At 40.3% G+C, this 17,580-nt stretch overlaps 4 protein-coding genes across 8 annotated transcripts; 3 read left to right on the top strand and 1 right to left on the bottom strand.

Moving 5' to 3' along the window:
• The first annotated feature begins 57 nt into the window (after nt 1-57).
• Nucleotides 58-5,202, top strand: hcls1 (hematopoietic cell-specific Lyn substrate 1). 4 transcript variants are annotated; one of them, XM_026326494.1, is made up of 17 exons: nt 58-204; nt 814-897; nt 988-1,061; nt 1,529-1,652; nt 1,783-1,893; nt 2,100-2,154; nt 2,239-2,349; nt 2,436-2,546; nt 2,633-2,743; nt 2,833-2,943; nt 3,027-3,082; nt 3,567-3,636; nt 3,764-3,912; nt 4,010-4,210; nt 4,424-4,583; nt 4,655-4,723; nt 4,814-5,202. In XM_026326494.1, the coding sequence occupies exons 2-17, from the start codon at nt 814-816 to the stop codon at nt 4,945-4,947; spliced, it is 1,731 nt and encodes a 576-aa protein (XP_026182279.1). In that variant the 5' UTR covers nt 58-204; the 3' UTR covers nt 4,948-5,202. The 4 variants fall into 4 exon arrangements, with proteins under 4 accessions (XP_026182279.1, XP_026182280.1, XP_026182278.1 ...); XM_026326495.1 differs by having other exon boundaries at nt 4,007-4,172; nt 4,422-4,583; XM_026326493.1 differs by having other exon boundaries at nt 4,007-4,210.
• On the bottom strand, nt 5,203-7,012 carry llph (LLP homolog, long-term synaptic facilitation factor). Of its 2 annotated transcripts, none has more exons than XM_026326499.1 (3): nt 6,881-7,012; nt 5,941-6,169; nt 5,203-5,787 (listed from the first exon to the last, which is right to left on the bottom strand). In XM_026326499.1, the coding sequence occupies exons 2-3, from the start codon at nt 6,155-6,157 to the stop codon at nt 5,627-5,629; spliced, it is 378 nt and encodes a 125-aa protein (XP_026182284.1). In that variant the 5' UTR covers nt 6,158-6,169; nt 6,881-7,012; the 3' UTR covers nt 5,203-5,626. The 2 variants fall into 2 exon arrangements, with proteins under 2 accessions (XP_026182284.1, XP_026182285.1); XM_026326500.1 differs by lacking the exon at nt 6,881-7,012 and adding an exon at nt 6,723-6,870 and having other exon boundaries at nt 5,941-6,170.
• A 66-nt stretch (nt 7,013-7,078) lies between these two features.
• Nucleotides 7,079-9,687, top strand: pex26 (peroxisomal biogenesis factor 26). Its single transcript, XM_026326498.1, has 5 exons — nt 7,079-7,440; nt 7,540-7,680; nt 8,093-8,418; nt 8,522-8,662; nt 8,765-9,687. The coding sequence occupies exons 1-5, from the start codon at nt 7,235-7,237 to the stop codon at nt 8,875-8,877; spliced, it is 927 nt and encodes a 308-aa protein (XP_026182283.1). The 5' UTR covers nt 7,079-7,234; the 3' UTR covers nt 8,878-9,687.
• Nucleotides 9,688-9,796: 109 nt separating this feature from the next.
• On the top strand, nt 9,797-14,021 carry usp18 (ubiquitin specific peptidase 18). The gene is made up of 10 exons (XM_026326497.2): nt 9,797-10,057; nt 10,378-10,474; nt 10,593-10,735; nt 10,821-10,900; nt 10,990-11,124; nt 11,307-11,402; nt 11,481-11,642; nt 11,715-11,846; nt 12,051-12,094; nt 12,752-14,021. Exons 1-10 carry the CDS (start codon nt 9,847-9,849, stop codon nt 12,822-12,824), a joined length of 1,173 nt encoding a protein of 390 aa, XP_026182282.1. The 5' UTR covers nt 9,797-9,846; the 3' UTR covers nt 12,825-14,021.
• Nucleotides 14,022-17,580: the final 3,559 nt, after the last annotated feature.

The following is a 17,580-nucleotide window of genomic DNA, read 5'->3' as shown; positions in this document are numbered from 1 at the left end:
GACAGTAACGTCGTTGAATATATGTCTTATATTAATTAAAGTCTGATACTTTCAGGCTTTAATTTATACATTTATTTATATTAACGCGCGTTCACGTGTGCCAGATGCACGTTCACTTGTCGCCCGTCAAAGTGTCACAACTTGAGAGAAGAATTTCAGGAGCAGTTCAACCTCAACCCGGACACACCGCCCTGAGAACTAAAGGTATCGGAATTAATTCTTCTAAATAAATCACTAACATGTTTATATCCGCGATTCTACTTTATTCGGCTGCGTTGAGGAAGTAGGTTTAATGAGTCGAGTTGTCAAATGTAGTTTTTTGGACTTTTTCTGTCTGCATGAATCAAGGTGCGGAATCAGAACCGTGAGAGCTTCTGGGCCAACGTCAGTACTTCTACTTTAATGTGCACCTGTCTAATATTATTATACCCGGCATCACCAGCTACGAATACTAGTCTAACTACAGTGGAATGTAATGGGATTAAAAGGACATTCAATACAGGGGATTTGAATTGTCTACAAAATAAATAGTCTCTTGAGTAAAATGATAATATTTCTAATGGATTGTTGAGTTTTTTGCATCAGCTTGGCCCTGAAGTGTTTTCTATTATAGGGGAAATGCAGCTTCATGTTGAAAATAACTTCACTTCCTTTTTGATACTTCAGCAAATGGTGGTCAGAGTTTGTGCTTGTTGGTGGTTTTGTCGTCATAAAGAATGAGTGATTGCTCTCTGATAGTTCTCAGTATGTGCAGTTGTGAGCACATTATTAGGCCATTATCAGCCTCCTTATGTTGTTTTACTCCCCCACCAGATGTGGAAGTCAGTTGTGGGCCACAATGTGAACATGAAGGTGGCTGCAGAGGGCGACGACTGGGAGACAGATCCGGACTTTGAGGTACTGTGAACAGAGTGTTTGTTGTGCAAAGCCTCATCCTCAGTCTTCTTCCCCTTTGGATTTCAAGTGTTGTTTTCTGCCTGTTTTCAGAATGACGTGTCGGAGCAGGAGCAGAGGTGGGGAGCCAAGACCATCGAGGGCTCTGGACGTAAAGAACACATCAGGTAAAGCCATACAGACCCCGTTTCTGTAAATAAATGGTCATGTAGAAGTTGTAGAGAAACGCAGGCCAGAGTGGGTGCTGAGTAGAAACAGGAAGAGGAAGTGAGAGCAGAACGCAGGCTGACACACAGCCAGTGTCTCCAAATATGGGTAATGACAGCAAGGCTTGAAGATTTGCCTCAACACTTAGTCAGTAATTGTGATAAAGTGTTAAAATCATAAACATAATTAATCTTTAAGCCTTTAAAACAGATTAAAAACCCAGTTTCTCTTTTAAATGTGTGTGTTGTTTATATCAGGATCGACTCCAAATGTGTATGTTCACAATTTCACCTCCAGTATTCTGTGTTTAGAGCAAAGATTATTTCAGGTAATACTGATCAGAGGTAGTTGTTTAGGTTAAGTACTAGTATTAGCACGTGTACTGGTGTACGTCTGTCAGTATGACTGACCCTGTATGAGCTGGCAGTGTTGCAGAGCTCAGGAGCACGGTGGCTGTGGAGCATGAGAAAGTGAAGCAGAAGGAGCACACTCCCAAAGCATCCTACGGATATGGAGGGAAGTTTGGTGTGGAGAAGGACCGGATGGACAAGGTAAACAAGCTTTTTGATGATGTGCTCATCCTATTTCCTGCCATATCTGATGTGTCTTATCCTTTACTCTGCTTACAAAGCCTGTGTGCTGCAGCCTGCGTTTGTTAATACGTGTGTCTCTTCTATTCAGGTGGCTGTGGGTCACGACTATGTGGCACAGGTTGATCAACACTCCTCCCAGAAAGATGCAGCAAAAGGGTTTGGTGGGAAGTTTGGTGTTCAGAAAGATCGCGTTGATAAGGTGAGAAGACGAGGATGTTGTGTCCAGGAATTAAACTTCAAAGAAATATTTGCTTATTATTAGAAAGACTAGGTGCCATTTTTAAGAATCATTAACTAGTTAATTAGACTTTTTGGGAAAATATATTTAAATGTCTTAAAACACTTTTGGAAGGAATAAAAAGCAATATTTGAACATTAAATGGGATTTCTGTGTTGTCTGGGCAGTCTGCCATGGGCTTTGATTACAAAGGACAGGTGCAGCAACATGCATCGCAGACAGGTTGGTCATAAACAGTATATTATTTTCCTTATGGAGGTTGTTACCTACCAAATAGGTCTCATCTAGAATTTCCTATGTTTTCAGACCACTCGAAGGGGTTTGGAGGAAGGTACGGGGTGGAGAAGGAAAAAGTCGACAAGGCAGCTTTGGGGTACGACTATAAAGGAGAGACTGAGAAGCACCAGTCACAGAAAGGTGAATTTAATTTATAGCAATTGCCAATTTTGTAAGTGTTCAGTGGATATTTGCTTTAATTTTCATATGCATCTTATTTTCACCAGACTACTCAAAGGGGTTTGGAGGAAGGTACGGGGTGGAGAAGGAAAAAGTCGACAAGGCAGCTTTGGGGTACGACTATAAAGGAGAGACTGAGAAGCACCAGTCACAGAAAGGTGAATTTAATTTATAGCAATTGCCAATTTTGTAAGTGTTCAGTGGATATTTGCTTTAATTTTCATATGCATCTTATTTTCACCAGACTACTCAAAGGGGTTTGGAGGAAGGTACGGGGTGGAGAAGGAGAAGATGGACAAAGCTGCTTTGGGGTACGAGTATAAAGGCGAGACCGAGAAGCATCAGTCACAGAAGGGTGAGTTTAAGCTGCAGTATTTTTCATTTTTGATACTTTTTTTACTGTCATGTCATTGCTTTATTTCTGCATCTGTTGATTTTCTTCAGATTATTCAAAGGGATTTGGAGGAAAGTTCGGCGTCGAGAAGGAGAAAGTAGATAAAGCTGCTTTGGGGTATGAGTATAAAGGCGAGACAGAAAAACATCAGTCACAAAAAGGTGAGACAATACTCGTATGTATAATTTAAAAATCAGCTGATTTATAGTTGTTGACACTGATCACACTTATTTCTTATTTTTAGATTACTCAGCAGGATTTGGAGGTCGTTATGGCGTACAGACAGATCGCATGGATAAGGTCAGAACATGGGCCGAAGCTACTGATCATTTTCCTTATAAATAAATCTGCTGTTTAATCACTGACGTCAGTTACCCTCAGAATTAGACTTTAGTGGGAAAAGTTGTTAAAGCCACAGTAGCTTCAAGTACGATTATCCAAAGAATTCACTGGCAGGTGTGTTGATGCATTAATGCCTTTAACGATTTCTTTTGTTTTTATTTTAGAGGAAAAAATAAGTAAATTTATAGTAGAAAAAAAATGAGCTCACTTGTTTTCCAAGTGCAGATTAACTTATGTGCTTATTTTCATCTTTGTTGCTGTTTCTGCACCAGCACTGTTTAACAGTGTGAGGAAGTTTATTTTACAGAACTAATATCCAGTTTTTAAGTGTCAGAATTGAACTTAATGGACTAATGATTTCAGCTCCTCTGTTTTCAAAAATGAAAAAAGCGAATGATAATTGCCTCTTTTAGCTTTTCTAAATGAGTACATCTTCCTCTAGAGTGCAGCTGACTTCTCAGACATGGACTCCCCCACCTCCACTTATGAAAAGACACAACCAGTGGAGGCCTGTAAGTGCATTTTTCCCCTTAATTAGCCTCATTAAATGGACAAGTGTTGAACTGTTTCTGGAAACAGGGCTGAGGTCGTTTCTAACGCGATGTGTTCATATCCATTTCTATCTGCTCTATTATGCAGCAAGTGTAGGTGCAGGAAAACTGAAGGCTCGTTTTGAGAGCATAGCCAAGGCTTCAGATGAAGAGAGCAAGAAGAAAGCCGAAGAAGAGAGAGCGAGAAGACAGGCTAGAGAGAGAAGAGAGCAAGAGGAGGCCAAATACAGACAGCAGGTAAACACATGCACTATTTTAGAAGAATACAAAGGGCTGAAATGTCAGTGCTGGTCAGTATGTATATTAACGGTTTTTGTGCTGTTGTTTCCAGCAGGAACAGAGCACGAGAGAGGACAAAGTTTGTCCACCACCTATTCCAGATGTGGCTCCAAAGCACGACATGCCTCTGGAAATACATCACCACATGCCAGAGACAGAAGAAATTCCTGAGCCTGAGCCCGAGCCTGAGCATGAACCTGAACCTGAACCTGAACCTGAACCAGAACCTGAACCTGAACCTGAACCTGAACCTGAGGTTTGACACATAGACTCAGTCCAACATCAGTTGTACCAAATAATAGATAAATTGATTCTAGCAATGTTCTATATGAAAACACCAAAGCCAACAGCATCCCTTTCTAGATACGTATTAACTTCACTACGCTGTGTGCTCAGGCACTGAAGTCATACATCTTTAGGTTTAGACATTTCTTTGTTCATTCATAAGTTAAAGGATGTACATTTTCAGGATGAACCAGAATATGAGGAGCCCCCAGACTTGCCTCCACGCTCGGATGATTCCCTCGATGTGGATGCCCCCCCCCCTCTGCCTCACAGGTCAGCAGAGGTGGAGGAGGATGAAGTGGAGTATGAAGAACTTTCTCAAGGGCCTCCTCTTCCAGCCACAGGTCCGTATCTCAGTCGGCTGCAGTGAAGTCAAAATGTTTCACATGTGAAACACTCATGCTTTCTTTTACAGACGATGATCACGACTATGAAGACCTGTCAGGTGGCCAGAAGGCTGTGGCAATTTACGACTATCAGGGAGGTATGACACCACTTCATATTGTCATATTTTGACATTTAATAATCATCTTAACATTAGCAAGGACAAAATCCTTTGGTGACTTTTTCACAGAGGATGATGATGAGATCTCCTTCAACCCAGACGACATCATCACCAACATAGAGATGATTGACGAAGGCTGGTGGAAGGGACATTGTAATGGACGCTTTGGCCTGTTCCCAGCCGCTTACGTTCAGCTGATGTAAGAGCATCATGCTCAAGCAGTTTTTGCACAAGCCTCATTTAAACTATGTCAACTCAATGTATTTATAAAAAAAAAAAAAAAAACAGTCATAGCTTCAGAATGGCTTCAGCTGATTTTAGCAAGTAACTTCTGGCTTAGGGACTGTTACAGTGAGTATCATCACCACCAAAACAATATTAGTGGCAAGGTTTTTATTTTGTATCTGCAGGGAACTGAGTGGAGCCAATAAAATATCCTTCTGGATTTCAGAAAAAGATTCTGTTTTTAACATTGTGGTTTTTTTATTTATTTTCCACAGCTCTGAGTGGCTTGAAACAAAATCACATGAAGAACTAACACCATGATACAGTGAACTGTACAAGCCATAAATTTAAGTACTCTCTTGTATCCAAGCAGGGAAAGATTTGAGTACAGAATATGTGTCATCTTCATAACTATGATGCACTAAACCATACTGGCCAGACATACTATGCACACGTGTTAATTTGATAAGACAGGTCTTAAAAGTCAAAATGGAGCCGCTGTTCCATAACATTTTCCTGCAGTGAATTACCGTATAATAACAGGCTCTGCAGCACAATATGAATCTTGTAATCCACTGAGCAGGATGAGATCCAAAAGTGGAAAGTCATCAGTTTTTACGAAAAGGATCCTGTATTTCTGCGTCTTGGTTTCCCGTTTCACCAGGCGATACCCTTCTTCTTGGCCTGGCCTTTCTTCTTTGCCATCCGTTTGCCTTTCAGTTTCTTGGCCTGCCGCTGGCTCATCCACGCAGGGTACTGTCCATCTTCATCCAACATAGTTTTCTTGTTGCGCTTGCTGTCCATGTCCATCTTACCTTCTAAAACACAATAAAAACAAAGACTGTCTTGAGTGAGAGGGCTAAATAAATAAACGTGTCCTAAAAGAAAAATGCTAATAATATTAATTATATTAAATAACATGTTTGACTATAAAATCTTTTTCCTCTTTGGACCATGTTGTGCTCGCTCACCGTCACCGTCTCCCTCTGCCATTTCCACATCCGTCTGCTTCTTGATCTTGTCAGCTGGCACCACGGTGGCGATCTCCTGCATGTCAGTCATCGCAGAGTCTCCTTTCTTATCCAGGCTCAGAGCTTGTTTGAGTCGAACCAGCTCCTTAGGAGCATTTTTCTTCCTCTTCTCCGCCCGCATCTTTCGCTTCCATTTGCTCCGCAGGCTTTTTGCCATTTCAAGGATGCACTGAAAAACAGCAGAACTCCAGTCAAACTAATTTGGTTTTAAGAAGCTGTACTGACTGTATTGTGTTTGATTTTGTCTCATCACTAGGGCTGTGCCAAATATTGAATTTTATGTTGCACTGAGATAAGATTAAGAACTGGCAGTTTTAATTTGACATGGACAGGTCAATCAGCAGAAACATAAGACTGAGCAGCGAGGCACAGAAAAATTCAAGACTTTACAGTGCCAGACCAAGGCAAGTGTTGGTGGTCCCTTAAAACAAGAGTGACACTTGTTGCACAACAACAAATCTGGTTTATTTGTAAGTGACCAAAGAATTTAGTTTCTATTTCCCTGGAAAATGTAAAAGCGATAAGATCTTTTTCCATATCGCCCAGACCTACTTATCACAACACAATAGAACCAAACAGCAGAGACACTATTAGCAAACAATATGATTTAAAGTCCATTAAAACCGTAGGAAACAGTTTAACACATTTCACTTTTAAATACGTTTTGATAAAAACGCAAAATTTCTCTAAGATCATAATTAAACCGTTTTCATCAACATATAAGTGTATATGAAGTTACAGGCACACAAGCTAAGTAAACAGTCTGCTAGCTAGTTAGCTACTGAGTTATCGCCGTGTTGAAAACAACGTAAAGCAGCTGATTCTGCCTGACACATTGGGGCCGAGTCATTCTACAGTCTGCACAGTACGTGTGACTTACGTTACGAACGAGTAGTTTGATTAGTTTGTTGAATTTTCTCCGTAAACAGCAACACACACCGCTCAACACACGTGTTTACAAGTAGATAGGAAAAAAAGCGATGACGCGTGTTGGAAGAAGCTGTAACGTGATTGGCTACTTTCGTCAGGCCGAAGAATGTGACGTCTGATTGGCTAATAGTCTCAAAACAGGAAGTCCGAGGGATCACGGATGGTAAATAAAATGTGGACAATAACTTTCCACACAGGTTTATTTAACAGACAGCTATAGGCTGAGCTAGTGAAACCAAAGCATTGGCTCGTAGAGTTGTGAGTAGTTTTGTATTTTCTTGTATTTTATTGACAACTGTCAGAAATGAGCAGCTGTTCAAACAGTTTAGCTCCTGCTCACAGCTTCGGCTCAGTCTGCAGCCCTCCATCGTCCTCTGCTTCAGTCCAGATGTTCAACCTGCTGGACGGGGCTGCAGAGGAGATGATGGTCCACAGAGATTTCCAGGCAGCCTTTGACACATGTGACAGAGGCCTGGAGAGCCTGGGCGACACGGATCAGGAGGGCAGCAGGTGGAAATCTGAACCTCACACTGCACCTGAATGCACCTTGAATCATCTGAATGATCCCTGCAGCCTGAGTGTAAATGTAACTTGTTATTGTCTTTTCAGGTGTGGAGAGTTTAAAGCTGGTTTCTGCATCTTAGGGATTCAAGCCCTGGCTGAGCTGAACCAGTGGCCCCGTGTCCTCTCCTGGGTCCTTCAGCACTATGAGCACCAGGAGAAAATACCTGCTAAGATAATGCAGATGTGGTGAGTGGGTAGTTCAGCAGAAATTCTTCTGAAAGTTTGAGAGATTATTTTAATTATGAATTAAATTAAAATTCTCAGTCGTGTTTGTGTTTCTATGCTGCTGATGATTTTCTAAATTGAATATCTTTCGATGTCTTCCTGCCGCTTTGAGCTCTCTGAAGATGTGATGTACATGTTTTTTACTTATTATCTGGTGTTTCTTATAATCATTAATCAGTTATTTAGAAGAGCTCAAGTGGATTGGGTTGTCAAATGGATTATTAAACAAACAGCAAACATGCCAGCAATCAGCAAATCCCTCAGAAGCCAAAATCAGAAAATATTTTCTTGAAAAATTATTAAAAATGTCATTTGACTTATCAATTTATGGATTAATAGTTTTCAGCGCTAACTTTCTCTCTCATTTTGGCAGCATACTTCTTTACTCTAAGGTGGGTGAGCCTGCTGTGGTGCAGGAGGCAGCCAGAGTTTGGTTACACTGCCCATCCAACAGCAGAGCGCCAGGCTTTGGGACGGTCGCGGAGCTCTACCTGCTGCATGTGCTTGTGCCTCTCAGACACACAGAGGAGGCTCGGCAGTTGATCGTCGGTGAGGTTGGAAGCTGTGCGTTCACAGAAGACCAGCGACAGACGGCCCTCGATGTTGTAGAAGCAAAAGAACAACAGAATCAGGAACCGCCTCTAAATCCTGATTGTAGCCCAAACTCTGAAACCGCTGCACGTTCAGTCTCAACTCAAGGTCACAAATTTCAGTTCATCTTCTCATTAGATGCATTTTATTATATTATATTAGTGTAAATAATAAACGCAGACTGGTCATCTGACTGTTTTTTTTTCTACAGGTGCTGTAATCCAGAAACTGGTGGCCATTCTCAGGTTTTTATACAGAAATCTCTTCCTGTCGTCCTCTGGCTCATTCCCTCTTCGCAGGATCTTTCTGGCTGCTGTTCTTCTCTACATGCTGTTTGTTCGAATGGACCCAGGTTGGTTTAAATGTTCTCTGTGTCTCAGGTTCATCACCAGGCTTGTTGAAGTACACAGCATGTGTCTAGGATTGACTTGGTCTTCCTCTTCTCTGCACACAGCTCTGCCGTCATCATTCATGTGGATTTCCAAACTTGTCGAAGTGCTGAAACAGATGTGGAGTACCATGTTTGCACCGCACTATCAGACTCTCAGTCAGAGCAAAGGACTGTAAAAGACTGAAAGTCACATGTTTTATTCCTTATTTTGATTGAGTTTTACTTGGTGTATGTAAGGGACCATAGCTCAGTCCAGTTGTATTAATGCTTCATACAAACAAGCACATTACTGATAGGATTTTCTGTATTTGGATTGAGAAACCTCAGATGTTTGAACTCGTCAAGATGCTCCAGAGATTTTATTGCCTGATTTTGAGTGTTTTTTTGTGCTTTTCACTAAAATTTTGCCCCTCAGTTCCTCACTAACTCATCCTTTAGTTGTCAGGTCCACTGCATTATAATATAATTTATATATATTAACCAGTGAAGTGCATCATGGAGATAAGAAACCTTTTACAGCATCTTTACCATGATATCAACAAATAGAACAGACAGCATTGTTACAAAACATATAACACAGATATATAATCAAATATGAGGGGATGCCTGAAAAGATCAACAAAAAAGGTAAGTGGAAGAATAATGAAGTAAAATGAAGTCACTCAGACACAAAAAGATTGTTTTATAAAGGGGAAGAACTTTGAAAAGCTGCTTCTGCTGCTGTTGATTTTCTATAATGATGCATTATTATATTTATAGAATAGTATAAAACCTCATGTTCAGGATTTTATTATGTTATATTAATGTGTAGTTCTATCTGTGTACAGACTATTCGAATGTGTTTAGTTTTTTAGGACACGGTATAAATGTATCAGAAAGATAATTTATATCATGGCTCATAGAAATACAATTAACCGCAGTATTATTGGCCTTAAATCCACTTAGTGACGTATTTAGAACAAAAAAATCAATGGGTTGTTTAAAGGAATGAAATGATTCTATTAAACATAATTAAAGGCTGATTCAGGGTTTGTATAAGATGCTGCTTTCTGGGACAATATGTTAATTAGCGCAATTTACCGTTTGTTTGCGCTAATAGCGCAGATTGGTTCGTTTAGTCTGCGCATGTCAGCTTGTAAGTTTCGATGACAGAACAGAAACGTTGTAAAACGAAAGTGAAACCGTACAGCTGTTCATCTGTCGCTGATGTTTACTCGGAAACGACAGGAGCGTTTTACTCAGACCAGTTCTGTCAGACTCAGACCTCCAGACCACATCGTGAACTCAAGTCTGCACTGATGTCTCTGTGGTTCGGCAAACGTTCTTCAGTAGTTCGTGCGGAGATCCTCCTGTACAGTGAGTAGAAAAGAAGCACCTGTGATATAACGGTGTCATTCAGGTATAGTTAAGGCTAATGATTGTTTAATGTGCTAAACAGGCATCAGTTTTCTTCATTAGCAGTTTTAGCCTGTTGTTTACTGGACATCATCACCACAAGCCCTTGACCTCATGGCCCCTGGCTCTTTGATCTGCACTTTAAACTGATTTTTATTTTCTCATTCAAATCTTCACTGGTACTCTGGGCCTCACCTGGGCTTCTAGACAGGGGTCTGATGGTAGACTGGGTCACAGTCTCACATACAGTCTGTGCTATTGTCTTTGATGGTCTGTCACAGGAATGAGAGGCCTTTCCAATGATCACCTGTCCTGCTGTGTGAACACTTTACTGCAGACCCTCTCTGCTACCTGGGAACTGGCAGACCTATTAGAAAAGTAAGCAAGTCTTCATATGCATTATGATCCTGACTTACAATGCTCAAATACAATCACTTTAATGTGTGAACTAGCACCAATGGGTTAAAGATTAATGAAGATGCCTGAATTGCACAAGGTGGGAAGCAGTGGACAACAGTGCGAACAGTGATAATGTCCCCGTGCAGCTGAAGAGAGTCCTCGCTGCCATGAGGAGCACCCTTCCTGAGCCGGCTCCACATCGTGACTTCCTCCGCTGTCTGGACAGAAACCGCGTGCGGCGTAAGAGTCTAGAGTCCCACAGTAAATGTGTCAAAGTGATGTGGTTCATATCACAACATGTAAGAATGACACTGTTGTTTTGCAGTTTATACACAGCACGATGCTGATGAGGTGTTCCTCTCCATTCTGAACTTCATCCAGCAGCAGATAGATGACAAAGCACTGGTTGGTGTTTTATCACTGATATTCTTTATTTTATTTTTTTTAACTCTGAAAACTTATCAATGTTTGCTTCTACTTGTTTTCTCTTTCAGGCTTTTGAAATCCAGAATCTGTACAAGATTTCTGTGGAGACTCACCTGCAGTGTTTAGAGTGCAGCTCTGTCCAGACTCAGACCAGCTACCTGCTCAGCCTGCCTGTACATATAAGGGAAGATCACAACTCTCTGGTGCAGAAACACACTCACTAGCGTTTTTTTTAGAAGAGAAGATAAAATATTCTTATTGTGTGCATTAAATAGCAGCCAGTTTGTTTAGCTTTGAGGGAAACGGCTAAGCTTGTTACAAAAACAGAAATGTACAAATCATTTTCCTGATTTCAGACTTGTATTTCTAACATGATCCTTTCCAGGAAGCCTGCTTGACCTCCTTCTTTGAGCCTCAGGAGCTGAGGGACATAAATTGCTGTTTTTGTGCCCAGTGTGGAAATAAGACTCCATCTAAAAAGGTGAGAATCGGTTTAAGTGTTATCCCCCCCAAAAATGAATTGAGACCCATCAACTCTGACATGTGATTTGTCTCTCAGGGGATCAAACTGCTCTCTCTGCCTCGGATCCTGTGCATGCACCTGAAACGCTTTCGAAATAGCCGTGGTTTCACCCAAAAGCTTGATTGCAGCGTTACCTTTCCAAAAACCTTTGACTTCTCTGAGACTGTTCAAGAGGCGTTCTCCACAAACTTTGCCCAGGTACTTGTGTTTCCTGTCTAGTTATCTGGATATGATAGAACTTGTCATTTAAAAGTTTATTTGTTCTTCCAGGACGATTGCACCTACACTTTGTTTGCAGTGGTCGTGCACTCTGGTACTGCATCGTTTGGGCACTACACCGCTTACGTTCATCACAGGATGAACCAGCACTGGTACTATGCAAATGACAGTCATGTCAAACAGGTATGTCCTGACTAGCTCTTTCCAACCTGAGGGCTGTTTATTTCTGGCTTTGCACTTGTTGAAGGCTCTTTGTGAATTGTTTTGTTAAAGCTTTTAGATATATAGGATTCACCTCCATTTGTTCAGGAGAGATTCTTATCTTACTTTTGTATTGTCTTTTGTGCAAACTTGTGATTAATTCTGTCTTTTCATTCCAACACACAGGTCTCCTGGGAGGATGTGCAGACATCATATGGAAAACCTCACAGGTAAATTACTCATTCAGTCAGTTTCTGTGTCTGTTGTGTTGCATAGGCTCTGTTGTCAACAGTGCATGAGGGTTGTGGTTGACAGCTTCCAGGCTTTATGTTACACTAACCATCATCTGGCTCCGGCTTCATATTTAGCATGCACATGAAGCATAAAAGTGTATTTTGTGAAATGACGAATTATTCCTTTAGTACAATGAGGTGTTCTGACTGTTTATGCTCTAATTCTCTGTGCTATCTAGAATAGTCTGTCTCACCTTTAACAAATTTGAAATAAATTAAACATGTTTAGCAAGAAGTGACCAAAAAACATGTTACTCCAGTTTGTCACATTTCTCTTCCGGATTTGTATTAATAACATATAAAGGCTGAAATGCTTGACTCTCACTAACATTATGGGACTCTTATCTTCCTACCGGTCCTTGCGGAAACAGCTCTTAAAGCCTTATTGTCTGTTCTTCAGGGACAAATTAAGACTAACAGCTAATGTGTTTTTGCCATGAGGGCTTTCTAATGTTTGAACTGAGGAAATCTGCCTTTTCTCTCATGTTGTCTTTCAATAACCACCAGCTTTTGGCCTAAAACCTATTTAATATTTTTTCCCCAGTTTATTGTATTTCATTTTTCTTTACATGTTTACTTGCTGTTATTTTTCAGACACACTGCATACATGTTAATGTACAGAAGAGGTTTGCAAAATGAGGAACAACAACCTGAATTATCTGGCTGAGTGTGTGGATGCAGACTAATTACTGTGGGGACATGGTGCAAAATAGGATCAACATGGAAACCACAAGAATTTGAAGGAATTTAATTATTGGATGGATTATTATTTGATTATCTGGATGAAATTATTTATTGTAATTTAGAAATTTTTGGTGGAAGGTTTTATATTTCGTCTTTTTTTTTTTTTTTTTGCTTTAAAAAGCTCATAGAGATATGAATATACCGTGACAGTAACGTCTGCCCAACAACAGTAGGTGGCGTTCAAGGCTTGAAAAGACTCTTGCTGCTCTGGGACCACACACACTTTTAATAAGCTCAGTGATACTGGGGGGTGGTTTGAAGAGAATGCTTACCTTATATATTCACTGTTTTGGGGGGAAATACCTGCAATAGGACTCAGTGTTCATTTTCCTGACATTACTGTGTAATATATGAGTCACTTATAAAGAACAATGAAGTCATTTTTCTCATTTGGGCTGCCAAAAACAACAAATTCTGCTTCAGCATTTCACTCAGACTTTATGCATTGCATTTGCTCACTACCCACATGTCTTTTACATTGGAATTACAATATATGTTTTGATGTTTTTTATTTGTTTTTCTTGCTGCACCAACACCAGGACTGTGTTTGGTGTACTTGTATGAAAATGTGCTAAGGGATCAATCAGGTGAAGAGTAAAAAGACGTTACTGTTGCAGCCACAGTGCTTTATTGCTCAGTAAAGGCTGTCAGCAGAGCCTCTGAAGTTCTCACTCGCTTGTCCAAGACTCGGGGACCGTGTGAAATGGTTCCTATGTGCTGCAGAGCGCTGACAGAATGGAACATGTCTGCACAATGCCACAGGCACCAGGCCTCATGCTTAGTCATCTCACTGCCATGTAGCACAGACACAGCTTTCTGTTTAGGGGTATCTGTCACCCACAGTCAGAGGAGGCCTCAGTTCATGCGTTATATGTCTAGATTTGAGTCAGTGTCACAGATATGGTTAGGTGTTTTGCTTTGTATTTATTTCCTCTAACTTGTACAAGTAAGAAGTCTGTATTGGAAACACTATTCACATATACAGAGTCAAAATGAAAAGTTAAGGTATTGGGTGTTGGATGGACTTGTAAGCAGTTTTGGGCAGTGCTATTATTTGTCACATAAGATGCAACTCATGTCATTCATGTGAAACAACTATAATAAATGTTTTATATTCATATGTGATGTGAAAGTGGCAGCACATAATGACTAACAAAATGTAGTAAAAGTACTGTAAACTACATTCTACTGGCTTTGGCACTGATGAAACTGGAAACTAAGTGTAAATGTAGTGGAGTAAAAAGCTCATCATTTTCCTGGACAAGAAGTATATAGTGGCAAAAAGTAGGAAAAAAGTAAGTACAAGTACTTTTAGTGTTGTACCTTAGCAAAAGTATTTAGTTGCCTTCTACGGCCTCATAATACTTATTTGGCATGCGTCCCCATTAAACATACGGATTGTCCTTGAATGTGCAGGCCAACTGCAATTTTAGAAAAAAACATCAGAATCTGAATAGAATACAATAACTTCTCTATTTCCAAAGAAGTGATTCTTGTTTTTGTCAGCTTTTAATTAATAATTCATCTTGTATGACCATGTGTCATGTAGATGTTAAGTGAACACCTGTCCAGCGCCACCCTGACATTGCCCACATCACTAACAATAGAATGACACAGGAGGCACACGTGGAGACCACGGGTCTAGTGTCTGAACATCTTCGTTTCTTTTCAAACACGTGTCACACATGCGTGAGGTCTTTGTTTCTATTGTCTGATTTGAGCCCTGGATGTGGTTATATAGACACTATATAAGAGATCATAATCTCCTCTATTTCAATTGAGTTCTTTATCAGGTGTTTGCTAGTCAGCCTAGGATTGCATTGCATTTTTCACTGATAGTGATTGACACAATAAACCAGTAAAACCATAACGGAAACACATCCCAGTGGGCACGTAGGCTCAAGCAGCAGGGATGTTGCTCCTGAGGCTTTGCAGAGTGGCAACACTTGAACTGTTTTCTTTGGAGAGTATTTTAAGGTTCATTAAGGCTTTTTAGTCATTGTTGATGTGTGTTTACCAGTTACTAGGTGAGCACACCACTGTGATGCCTCGAAGAGAAAATGGAATTTGGCTATTTGAGAACCACTCTTAAATTTTCCCTTTTTTGTGTGGAGGATTTCACAGGCTTAGATAAATGGCTGTGTCTGGCTTGATTTTTTTTTTTTTCAGATGCAATAGAGGGCTCTCCACTATTTAGGCATGTGTTTGATGATAATCGCATATAATGTCATTTGACGTGTGTGTCAATGACTAGCCTGCATGCTGATCTGTGCAGTAAGGAAACAGTGAAGAGGAACTGTGGACATGCTGCCAAACTGTGTAACAGATATAAAGGTTGTAATCATAAATGCCTTTTAGCCATTTAGCAGTATTGTTTTTGTAACCCATGATGTGTCTATTGGATGGACTGCAATGAAATTCTGTACATCCATGATCCCCTGAGGGTGAAGTTAAGAGTTTAGTGATCCTGATGGTGTCTCTAGCGCCACCTGGTTTTACATTTTTGGCTTTAAAAGTCCCAACAACTGTAAGAAGGAGTGCCATGATAGTTTGAAAGGACATGACATAAAGTCCCATATAGGCAGAAATACAGAAGTTTTGTGCTAATTAGCATGTGTTAGCACACTAAGATGATAAACATGGTAAAAATTATACCTGCGTAACATCAGCATCTTAGCATTGTCATGGTAAGCACATTAGCCTGCTGACATTAACATTCAGCTCACAGTACTGCTGTGTCAGCACAACGTCACACTCACTAGCACCTAAATACATCGAGATGCAGAATAATCTTTTATACTTTACGGTCCATCTTCTATATTTATAGAGACATAATAAATATGGTGCAATATAATGTGAGGCTCTTTATTGATGCTGAAAAGGTTGTTGTCACACTAATATTTAAGACATTTTTCTTTAAATCGTGCAACTTAGTCTCTTGTTTTCTGTATTGTCAAGTATTTTATTGATACCTGATTCAGTAACAAAATTAGTTTGATTTAGGAGTTTAGTTAATTGTACAATTATGTGAAAAAATAACCAAGATATCAGTTTGTCAGGACTGAGTGCAGTTGCTACATTTGGTTTTTAGTTTACTTTTCTGTTTTCAGTATTATTTCTAATGATACATTTTGCATGTGATAAAGCGGACATCAAAAGATTCAGTTTTAAACTCTGGAAACTGAAGTGTCTTTGTAGGACGTTTGGAGCCTGTTTCACAGGTTTCTTCTTTTGGTTTTATTTTTACAGCCTTAACAGGAACTAATTTGTGTACAGTCTCTACACAGTTCTCCTTTTTCTGCTTAGGACAGAGATTGTGAACGGTTGCTGGACTTGCCTGTTAAAATTGCAGAGATGCACCCCTGTGACTGTGTTAGGGAAGATGTTTCCCTGGTAATGTCAAAACCGAGACCATTTACAAGCCTCGTCCTGACTGCCCCTCATCTGCTGTAGTCCTATATAACCTATCTAACTGCAAATCTCTGGATGCTTCAGGGGTGACAAGCCAGCTCGCATAGCTATTTCTTTGTTACATAATGAGGTTTCAAATAGGAAATGATTCTCTTTCACTCTCTCCTTGTCCAACATGCAGGCCTGGTGACCATGGTGAAGTCTGCTTTTGTAAATAGCAAACAAGAACTCAAGGCAAATGTCTGCTGCATGACTTAGATTTTTCCTCTCATATTAAAAAATAGTAAAAAATGTTATAGAGGGCCATGGAACTAAACATGTATCTGCATATTTCTCCATAAAAAGCAAATTCTGCATAATTCAAATGAGCTAAATTTAGAAGTGCCCTCTAACTATAGCCGTCTAAGAAGTGTTGTATATGATCTGTCTTGATTTGTGACTTGTCATCTCTTAATTTCAACATGGCAGTGCTTTTCTCATATTTAGGTCAGGGCAATGACTTCTGGCCAGTGTTTCTTAGCTTTAGGTGTAAACAAATACATTGGTCTGTGACTATACTGCAGTGATTTTAATGAAATTTGTAGTATGACGAGTCATGTTGAGGGAGGAGCCTTAGCTTTCCCCAGTGAGTTCATAAAATTTCCTCTCAAAAGGGAGAAGGGGAGCCTGGTCAGCGCAGAGCTTCCCTCTCTCTTCACATGTTCAGTTGTCCTCCCCAAGATTCTTGGCAGACTGAGCGTAATAAATACAACATCTGCTGAGTTTTCTAGGAAAAGGGATGCTGAACTACGTGAACAGCAAAGAAAAGTGTGGCTCCAGTTTGGTCTGGTTTGATTTGGAGCAGAACTGAGGTTTGGGTTGATTTGCTTTAATTTTTGTCATCTCAGAATGGCAAATGACTCTGCATTTTAGCAGCTAATGGTATGAATTCAGTCTCAGTCAATGTTTTTAGGTTATTTATAGTTATGAAGTGGACTTTAAGCCTGGGAGGATTTGGAAACAGGTTGAAGATGTTGGTTCTCACGGGATGTGAGCGGAGGCCCCTTGCTAATTGTGGTGACCTGATGCCCCGCCCTTGTCTTCATAGTGCTGTCATTACTTCTCAGTTAGCACATTATCTCAGCTACTTATCACCAGGATCAGGATCCAGGAAAGATCAGCCATTGTCTTAGAAGCTGGGCTGCTCAGGTTACATTTGAAATGGCTTTACTGACGGGCCCAGGTAACAGTCTGTCTGTCAGTCTGTGAGCATCCTGCCTCAAAGCGAG

This window comes from Mastacembelus armatus, chromosome 23, assembly GCF_900324485.2.
Source record: "Mastacembelus armatus chromosome 23, fMasArm1.2, whole genome shotgun sequence".
Classification (NCBI taxonomy): Eukaryota; Metazoa; Chordata; class Actinopteri; order Synbranchiformes; family Mastacembelidae; genus Mastacembelus; species Mastacembelus armatus.
The sequence above is the reverse complement of the archived record's forward strand: the minus strand, read 5'-3'. Positions and strand labels throughout refer to the sequence as shown.

Coding starts and splice junctions, on each gene's coding strand:
- llph (XM_026326499.1), bottom strand. CDS start 6,157: ATGGCAAAAAGCCTGCGGAGCAAATGGAAGCGAAAGATGCGGGCGGAG. Junction 5,788..5,940: donor GGCAGAGGGAGACGGTGACG/GTGAGCGAGCAC, acceptor ATTGTGTTTTAG/AAGGTAAGATGGACATGGAC.
- usp18 (XM_026326497.2), top strand. CDS start 9,847: ATGACAGAACAGAAACGTTGTAAAACGAAAGTGAAACCGTACAGCTGT. Junction 11,403..11,480: donor ATAAGACTCCATCTAAAAAG/GTGAGAATCGGT, acceptor TTTGTCTCTCAG/GGGATCAAACTGCTCTCTCT. Junction 12,095..12,751: donor TCATATGGAAAACCTCACAG/GTAAATTACTCA, acceptor GTTATTTTTCAG/ACACACTGCATACATGTTAA.
- hcls1 (XM_026326493.1), top strand. CDS start 814: ATGTGGAAGTCAGTTGTGGGCCACAATGTGAACATGAAGGTGGCTGCA. Junction 898..987: donor AGACAGATCCGGACTTTGAG/GTACTGTGAACA, acceptor GCCTGTTTTCAG/AATGACGTGTCGGAGCAGGA. Junction 1,062..1,528: donor GGACGTAAAGAACACATCAG/GTAAAGCCATAC, acceptor ATGAGCTGGCAG/TGTTGCAGAGCTCAGGAGCA.
- pex26 (XM_026326498.1), top strand. CDS start 7,235: ATGAGCAGCTGTTCAAACAGTTTAGCTCCTGCTCACAGCTTCGGCTCA. Junction 7,441..7,539: donor ACGGATCAGGAGGGCAGCAG/GTGGAAATCTGA, acceptor TTGTCTTTTCAG/GTGTGGAGAGTTTAAAGCTG. Junction 7,681..8,092: donor GCTAAGATAATGCAGATGTG/GTGAGTGGGTAG, acceptor TCATTTTGGCAG/CATACTTCTTTACTCTAAGG.